General features: G+C 41.8%; 1 protein-coding gene across 1 annotated transcript; it reads right to left on the bottom strand.

The window, feature by feature from the left end:
• Window positions 1-877: 877 nt before the first annotated feature.
• Window positions 878-9,009, bottom strand: LOC149838392 (uncharacterized). Its single transcript, XM_090008243.1, has 3 exons — window positions 8,682-9,009; window positions 4,808-5,215; window positions 878-1,668 (listed from the first exon to the last, which is right to left on the bottom strand). Exons 1-3 carry the CDS (start codon window positions 9,007-9,009, stop codon window positions 1,016-1,018), a joined length of 1,389 nt encoding a protein of 462 aa, XP_089864369.1. The 3' UTR covers window positions 878-1,015.
• Window positions 9,010-9,561: the final 552 nt, after the last annotated feature.

Here is a 9,561-nt window from a genome sequence, read left to right as displayed (position 1 = left end):
TTGTTATTTATTGAGTGACTACATGCTATATTTAAATTTTTTTTAAGTATGATTTAAATTTTAGGGTTTTTGCATTTTAATCTATATTTTTATAATTTCTTGAGTGAAATGATACTAAATGCAAATTTTTTCTCTTGTATAATTTAAATTTTAGAGCTTTTATATTTTAATTACTATTTTTTTAATTTATTGAGTAAAAGCATGCTATATCTATTTTTTTCCCCAAGGGTTTTGCATTTTAAGTATGATTTATGATTTAGGATATTAGTTTTTTATTTAGGGTTTTGTATTTTAGGAGATTTTTTTACTAGAATTATTTATAATTTTTACATGTAAGACATATATATATATACACACACGCTGTATTTTGTTTTTGTTATTTTCATTCTTGAGAGACAAGGTGAGGATAGCCAGAAGTTCGTTCAAATCCAAGATACCTAGTCTAAGATAGTGTAACGCTTACCAGTTAACCTGAAGGAATAGAGGATAAAATTGAAGTACCCAAGACAAAATTATTATTTTTTTCTTCTGGAAAGTACAAGCAATACTTGTTTTATTCATTCAACCAACGGGGCTCGGATTGTCTGGCAGGAGCAGTTAGTGCACGTCACCTTGTGTGTGTGTGTGTGTGTGTTGGGACGTTGCAATATGGAACCCCAAATGGTATGGTTGTATAACTGGTAGGGGTATGCCTAACCCCAAAATATTTGTTCATTCAAATAAAACCGCATGCCTTGGACCCAATTGAAAGATATCATTTTCAATTATTGGTGATATGTGGGACATTGACCCACTCGGTGAAGCCACACTGCCGAGTACTTAATCTCGTTTGGGTAATTGATGCAGAATTGCTTGAAATGGTGCTCACAAACAACACTGTGAACATGTTAGGATAGATTATAAGGTTCAATCAACAATACACTGCAAATCATACAAAATTATGCTCTACTACCATCATGTTACAAAACCTTTGGCAATTACATACTACACAGAGAGAGAGAGAGAGAGAGAGAGATCAAACCGGTTCCCGTTGGCATGAATAGACAATCACAAAGCAAGGCAGAACAGCACTAGGATTACTCACATACAAATCACCCCACTTGGAACATAAGCCTCCCTTCCCAACAACTGAATCGAACCCATCTCCACCCATATGAGCCCCATTCTCTGCCACGTTCAACACCCTTCCAGCAATCACCCGGCACACCACCACTGCCCTCTTCACCTTGCCTGGAGAACCGCTCCCGACTTTCGGTGAGATCAACTGCTCGTTGCCTGTCGCACCTGCAGCACTCATTCTGATCCCGTTCTTCTTCAACTCTTCTGTCGTGAAACTGCTCTGAATTATCCGACAAACACCGCATTGTGCGTCGTGACATAGACCAGAAAGCTTCTCCATTGGAGGAGGGCAGCAAGCCATGGTCGTGGAGTGGTACCTCAGCAGCTCATTTCCGTCGGCGATGCTTCTTGGGTTTCCCTTCTGCTGCTGCAGCCCCTCTGCTCTGCTCTTCACCATTTCCCTGTACTGCTCAAACTTTTCCAGCGTCTCAGGTGAATTGTTCACTTTCAACACCCTCTCAATCTTGCCATTACAGCTTTCGGGAGACATGGATGCAGCTCGGAAAATCAACTCAATGATGTTCCTTGATGTATCACCAACACTGAGATCTGTAAAAAGGGAAATAACCGGAGTGATCAACTAGTGAGGTTCAGTTGTTTGAATATAGAGTAAAAAGTTCTGAAGCATATATGCAAATTTTTGCTAGCAACTGCCTCTCATCCTTATCCATAAGGGCTGATCGTGGTTTTTGTGGCACTTTACATGAAACGACCAAAGTTTGAAACCCGCGGGGAGTGTGCCTTTGCCACAAGGTCGAAGCCGAGTGTGCTCACAGGTGGGCAGGAGGCCTCAAGGGTTTTAACCAACTGGAGGCCTGCCAATGTGCGGTTAGGGATACAGAGACTTCCCCCTTGGCCTTAACACACACACACACACACACACACACAAAGAAAACCCTCATCTCTGTTCAACCATATGAGAAAGAGGACCATCAGTGGTGAAAACGGCCACCCAAGTAAGTTTTCAACGGAAAACGATTAAAAAGGCAAAATATGGTGTAATTTTTCAAAATATCAGTAACTTAAAATATCACAATGTTATAGCAATAACATTGCAATCACAATATTTCATTTATATTTTAATTTTTCTTATTTTTTATACTTTACATATGGTTCCTTTTTATTCCTTTTATAAAAATTTTTAGAATGGCAACAAGTTTTTTAAATAAGAAAAGTACCAAAGTTTAGTTTACGAAAATCAAAACAAACTTTTTTAAAATTAACTGCAGTTACTATCTTGGGTTAGTATATACTATTTTGCTCCAACATTTAGAATATATTCTTGGTCTTATATGCCAACCTGGGCTAGTTTTTGATTGATTATCTTCCTCCCTCCGTCTTTCATTTCATTATTTTTAGTTTATTCTTGAAATGTATTGATATTAGACCATCATCGTCCCCATGCCAAAACGAATTGGCCTTAACATTTCAACTTATAGAAAACAGAGGAAAATTGACTAATAAACTTTTAAAGGTCGTAGTTGAGACTGTGCCATCAATTTATATCAAAACCTTCCATGGTTTTCTGCATTAATAGTAGCTATTTTTAGGTGACGCCATTTGGAATTTTTTAAAACATAAGCGCCTGTCTTTAATTACGCTGAAAAAATAGGTGGCAATTTGAAAATTGTCCTTTTTTAATATTTTAAGAACTTATTCAGTTTTTCTTCGCACACAAAAAGATATTACCAAAACACGTGTTTTTTATTTCCGTGTATATAATTTTTTTAAGTGCTGACATTTTCTCAAGATCTGAAAACATTGGATAACTTAAAAGATTGCTTCATCAAGATATTTGGAGAGAAACATGGTGTCTAGCGGATGGTTGAGGGCCAAACCTAATTGGAACTAGGCCTAGATAGGGATGGCAGTGGGGCGGGGCGGGGGACAAGGTCTCCACCCCCCACCCCGCCTCAAGATTAGAATCTCCATCCTGCACCGGGATGGATTTTAACCTCCACCCCCGCCTTCATCCCCGTTTCATGTCCTCCATCCCCGGTTCAAATGGGGACAAGGCGGGGAAAAGTGTACCTCCATCCCCCAACGGGGATGGATTTTAACCTTCGTCCCCGTCTCATACCCTTCATCCCAGGTCCAAACGGGGCGAGGCGGGGCAGGGCGGCCCCCCCTTTCCCCAGTCCACTGCCATCCCTAGGCCTGGATGCACCTTGAGAGGTGATCGCATGAAAGAATAGGCCTATTTAAACTCACAAATATTGGTCACTAACAATATTAATTTTTTTTTTCAGATAATCTAAAAGCATGCGGTTATTTAAAGGCAATTTAGGTCTAGATGCCTAACTTATGGAAAAATAGAATTTTGCAGCCTACTTTTTTTAAACCCTTCAGATAGAAACTTATCTTTTCAATAAATTGTTCATACGACCCACCTTCAATTTTTTTATCACTTCACTCTAGTTGACAATGACACTTTAAGCTTTATTTTTTAGAAATGATCAAATATCACGTTTTGTAGGTGTAGTACAGTTAAGGGAAAATATGTAATTTTATCATGAAAATTTGACATAATTATCATGAAAAGCTTGTGGAGGTAAAGAAGGACCATCGCGCCCCCCACTAGCTTATCAAAAAAAGTAAGCCCGTGATAAAAACCATATGATAATAAAATCAAAGAACCGACCCTTATAAAACCAAAAAAGTTAGCCCAGTGAAATTGGCGCAGCCCTAAGAATTGGACCCACTTCTATAGTCAACCCATATAAGCTGCACGGATTACGCTGATGTCGGTCCGTAACTATCGGGCCTGGCACAGTATGGTCCAAGAACACGTCTCTTTCTCGCCCACTGTACGGTCCTAAGCGCCAACCAGTCAACCAAAGCATAGTCGAATGGGTCCCCACGCCATATGCTGCAACAATACCAGTTCAAGCTTGATGATTACGCTAACATGCGACCAGGCCCAGTTAGGCTGAGGTCGAACCCCGAGCTCACTCAGCTGGTCGACAAACCCCACAGGATTTGACCTGCGATCACGGTGCTAGTTAGACAAATGGGCTAGGGGCCTAGTATGGTGTTGGTGCCCCGGCTGAGCTAACCAGAGAGTGATAGTTCTCTTGACCATGTTCTTTGTCCAGAGCATACTAGGCCAAGCCGGATAGTTTGACGCAAATGTGCCACGCCTGCACCCGAGCCAAGGTCTGGCCTCGGGTCTGGGCAGCCAAGCAAGGTTCGAGTAAGTCTGACCAAATCCTAGGCACACAGACGCACTGAACCAACCAAGTCAAGACCAATATTGTTAGAATCGGTTTATGAACCGTATCGTTTTTCAAATCGATTCAGAAAATCAGCCTGAATCAAATTGTCGTTTTGAATCGGTTTATTAAATATTTGATTTTTTAATAAAAAGCAAAAAAAATCTAAAAATTTGAAAAAAAAATACAGAAATGAAGTAAGTGATGACTTCGAGCTTCAATCAAATACCAAAATACGAATTTAATACTTAACAAATATAGTAAGATCCATAAACCCATAACCACCACAGAATATTAAACCGATTCAGAGAGATTTTCAACAAATGGGTGAAGTGCCACCAATTCAGGCCGACCATAAACCGGGTCGATTCCAAATGAATCGGTCAGAAGCAACCTAACCAACGTCTTCTCGCCTGGAAGGCCGTCTTGGATTATCAGAAAAAACGGCGGGAGGAAGAAAAAGAGAAGGGACTCACCGGAGAACCTATTCCGGCCGGGATCCGGTCGACGGCCTCCGTCCCTCGCAATGACGGCCTCTCCATCTCCGGCGTGAACTCCACTGTTCTTGGGAACGCGAGCCTCTCCGCGACCGTCCGATTTGAGCTTCTCCGGCAGGAAGACCGCTCCGGGATTGGCGGTGCACCTCAGGGATTCCTTCAGAGACAGCCAGATCGCGTGCATCGTCTCCTTCTCCCTCTCCTCCCGGCCAACCCTAGTTCTCATCCAAACAGGAACTTGTCCCTCTCGTTCTTCCTTCGCGTGCTTCCTCGACGGGAAATCGAGAACTCGTACGCCCTGTCCGCAGACCGCAGACTGGAAAACGTAAAGAAGAGCAGAGAACTCAGCCCCAGTTAGTGAGACAAAACCCGTATCCTCGAAGAGTCCTTTTTTTTTGGAAATTGCGATTTGGAAGAGAATCGAAGCGTCCTTTTCGTTCGAAAACAGAGCTTCTCAAGTGGGAGAACCAAGACTTTCTCTTTTCGGAAAAGGAAAAGAAGGGAAATGAGCACCGCGAGAAGGAAAACCACAAGTTTCACGTCCTAAACCACGATCTCTGTCAAAAAGCGGAACGAAAAAAGAGATTTCTGGAAATCTCGCTCAATTTTGCTTTAATATTCTGAACGAGATAGCGAGGAGGTTTCGAGCTTAAAGAGTTATTTCTCCTTCAAAATAAACCAAAAACCCGCTCTCTCCTTCCTTTTAAAACTCTCTTTGCCCCCAAAATCCCCCAAAACAAGAGAAACGAAAAACGAGAAATGAACCCTTTTTTTTCTCTCTTAAAAAAACCACATTTTTAAGAAATTTTCGCAATGAACTTGGGTGACGGAGAAACCCTCCAAGGAAGAATTCAAACTTTATCCTTCGTCACCCTCGACTGAAACAAGAATCAAACGCCAGAAAGACAAACTCCTCTTTCCAGAGTGGAAATATCAGAGAAAGATAGAGAGAGAGAGAGAGAGAGAGAGAGAGAGAGAGAGAGAGAAATCTGAGCAGGAATATTAAACGAAACACAATATCACAATTTTGGGGTTTTGTAGAAGGAAAGGAAAAAGAAAAGACAAAGAGGCAAGAAAACAGACGAAAAATAAAACAAAAACAATTTTTTTTCTTTTTTTGTTTTGTCGCCTTGGAATCGTTCAAAAGCAAAAGGTAAGCGAGAGGGAATCGTGGCGAGAGATCCATCCTACTCTCTCTGGTTTCTTCTCTCTCTCTCTAAACAAGGGAAGAAACTAGAACGTAGTCGCCGTGTGTGTGTGTGTGAGAGAGAGAGAGAGAGAGAGAAGGTTTTTGGAGGCATGCGCCCACGCGCCACGGCGTGCCCTGCCACGACCTAACTGATTCTTGCATCACGAGCCTACGGCGGTTTGGGATCAGATTTCGGGTTCGGGCTTCTTCTGAGTATGGACTTCTCTCTGGATCCAACAGCCGAAGGCCTGCCAATATACCGCCGGTGATGGGAGGAGAACTAAGAGTTGGCATCCAACTGCAACATGGTACATGTATGAATGAGTGTATCCGAAAGCGCATTTGGATCAGATTCGAATTCGGATTTCCAATGGATTCAGATTAGTATTTTATATCGGATCTATGTTTAATGTCAGATCAAATCCAGTCTGTTTACATTTAAAAAGAAGCTTCTAGAATTATAAAAATAAATAAATCAATATAATAGCATTAAAAACAGTACAGAATTGTAAAAAATATAAAAATATATCAAAACCAGGCTAACAGCATGTTGGCATCCAAGCGTAAATAATAAAAAATGAATTTATCAAGATTTTCAAGTTCAGGTGATTTTCATGATAAATTCATTTTTTTTTCCTGCAGTATTTGTGACTATGATGCATATACAATACTTGGTGCTTCTTTGTAAGTCTATATCTGGGTCCGACCAGTACTGGTAGGACTTTTCTAGGCCTAAGTCGGATTGGACTGAGCCCAATTAGTTGGCATACCCGTGTTCCGAAGCCAGTCTCTGGGTCAAGGATACACCTGGACCTGGGTATGGAACCAGATCCTGCTCGTGGGGTTTGACAAATTAAAGGGAAAAAATGGATGCGTGCATGGTGAACAAGCAAGGCATGTGCGTTTGGACCCATGGGTTGGTTATCCAAGACCCTGGTGGACCACTTACTGAGCTCAAAGCTCTGTCCCGATTATGGAGCACAAGCCAAAATTTGCGGTTAAAACCTTTGTCTTTTAAGAAGCATAGGACCTTTCATAATTGAATGTAGCATATAACTGAAGGAAAGTATAATAACATTATTATTGTAAAAATTATAAATGTTAAAGAGTAATTTACAAGTACGTGCCTAACGTATGGCTAATTCACGTTTCAGATTCCTGAGATTTGAAATATCTAAGATAATTTCTTTTTTTTTTAAGAATTTGATCGGTTGATATGCATGATTTTTTTTTATTACACGAAGAAATCATGTTCCTGGTGGCAGGTACATTGTTTGATTGTGCGGATAGCAGCGTTTGCCTGCCTGATGCAAATGGCAGACACACGGGACACCTGGAACATGGTGTCACATGCGTTCAGTGGGACACCTTTTAGGTGTCCAGTGGTGTTTCACCCCTCCCCTAGAGCAGTTATGTCCAGGACACACTTGGGATCAAGGTTGTTAAATGTGATGAGGCGAAGCGAGGCATTGAGTCTGCGCTTCGCCTCTGCTGAGGCGTACGCCTCTCACAACTGGTATGGAAGTGAAGCGGTGGGAGGGGAGGCAGGGAGCGGTGGAGGAGCAGTTGGCCGGCACGTGGCGGTGGATCCACCGGCACTTGGGGTTAGCACAGCCGACGAATCGGGCGGAGGAGGAAGATTTGGGGATGAAGGAGGGGGGTCTGGAGGTTGATGAGGGGCAATTTGCGCATCACAGCACGCCTCAGTACCTTGAGTGTGTGCCTCGCCTCTGAGGCGTAGGCTTCAGGTACTGAGGCGTACGCCTCTCACAACACTGCTTGGGATAAAAACTTAAAAAATAAAAGCAAAACTCCTAGGACGAAAACTCAGCTTGTCCAGGACACCTTTGCACTATCAGAGGGCATGATCTAGATGTTATCATGCAATTCAATCATAGTGTATGGATGATAACTTACAGAACATACATACACTGCTTTCACCAACAAGGCTATGTTTGGGAGCCTTAGTTAGATGAAAACACGGTTTCAGTGTGTTGCCAAAATAACATTTTGCCAATGTGTGATGTTGAGAGATGGAGTTGCCAAAAACATCCTTTCAGTGTTTGAAATGTGGTCTTGGGCCTGTCAACATCAGTCCCAACGCAGTGTTTCAGCAACGCCACTGTACGAGAGAATAGCGAAAACCACAACACAACCTCGGATTCAACGCCCCCAAACATAGCCTAAAATGCATGCTATATTACATAGATTTTCCACCTAGGGGTTGTGTTGTGTGGATGCAACTTATCCAAAACTAGAACAAGCTTGGATATTTCTTGCTGTTCTATGATGTAATAATAATAATAATAATTTCTTCACCGTGCTGTAGATTTGAAGAAATGACACTTGACTGACAAACGAGTGCCGGAGAGTGCAAGTTAATTGAAGTTTTTCTCTAAAAAACACTCCCAATTTTATTGTCATCTCTGATATTTTTTTAGATTTGTCGGCTTGGTGTTTATGTGGGTCACCATATCACTATTCATTATTCAATATAGCTAACTCCTGTGTGGGATAAGCCTCACCATTTTGGAAGGGAACAGTTCCGTAACTATTACCTAATAAAGATCAATGCTATAAAAAGGGGTGTTGATGAGAAACACCAGTGCAGAAAACTAAAGGAAAACCATGTGATTTCTTTTGTTGAGATTGGATCTTGCTCACTGTTGCTGGAGGGCTTGCGCTCATCCAGAGCTGCGACCGACTGAGGAGACGAACATCTCAGAGTCATCGATTCAAGTTCACTTTTTGGCTGTTTGCCATCGCCCTTCTCTTGTGCAGGCCCCAACATATTAATCCTCCCCTTATAGATGTTTGGTGCATGCCCTGTTTCCAAGCTGCCCATTGGGATGGAAATGCAGTCTTCATATGTAGCCAAAGTATGGTTTTGCCTACTTATGGAGTCGCCAAAATGCAATGTTAGGGATAGAGCTATAGAGAACATTCTCTTGTGACTGGTGTGGAAATGTGGTGTTGAGGCTGCCAACTCCATCCCCGGCACAGAGTTGTGAAAACAGTGTTGCTTTCAAACAATGGCATTGGGAACACCACAACGCATTGCTCCCAAACAGTAGGTGCTTGAAAAACAGCAATTTACATCCAATTCAAGGCTCCCAAACAGAGCAAACATCTCTATTATTTTAATACTTTTCACTTGGGGACAAGCCCTGGTGGGACTGGAATCAAATGCCCACTTGATATGGTGTTCTCAATCCAAGTAGCTTATTAGGCCTTTCTATTAGCTACTTCTAAAATAATTGTTTTTCAGGTCAGAAACAATTTCTCAAAGTATTGATTTATGCAAATGGGTGTGCCTAAAATTGCTTACAAGGGCTCCTAACACTTGGTTAAGTGGGTTGGCTTAAGGTGCTCAAGTTGAAGGATATTGCAAGTTCAATACCTAGGGTATGCCTCCCTAGCTGCAAAGTTTAAGCCAATGAAAAACTATCTCCAGTGTGCAGGAGGGAAATACTTATGGAGTTTAAAACTACCGACATTGAAACAGGGCCACAGAAAACGTGGCACCTCTCAGCCCATAACAGAA

The sequence above is a fragment of the Nuphar pumila genome, chromosome 5 (genome assembly GCF_984573655.1).
Source record: "Nuphar pumila chromosome 5, dmNupPumi1.hap1.1, whole genome shotgun sequence".
Classification (NCBI taxonomy): Eukaryota; Viridiplantae; Streptophyta; class Magnoliopsida; order Nymphaeales; family Nymphaeaceae; genus Nuphar; species Nuphar pumila.
Note: the sequence above shows the minus strand (reverse complement) of the source record. Positions and strands in the feature narration are given on the sequence as shown.

Coding starts and splice junctions, on each gene's coding strand:
- LOC149838392 (XM_090008243.1), bottom strand. CDS start 9,009: ATGGAGTTGGCAGCCTCAACACCACATTTCCACACCAGTCACAAGAGA. Junction 5,216..8,681: donor GCGCAAGCCCTCCAGCAACA/GTGAGCAAGATC, acceptor CCAAAAAAAAAG/GACTCTTCGAGGATACGGGT. Junction 1,669..4,807: donor CGGCCGGAATAGGTTCTCCG/GTGAGTCCCTTC, acceptor CCCTTTTTACAG/ATCTCAGTGTTGGTGATACA.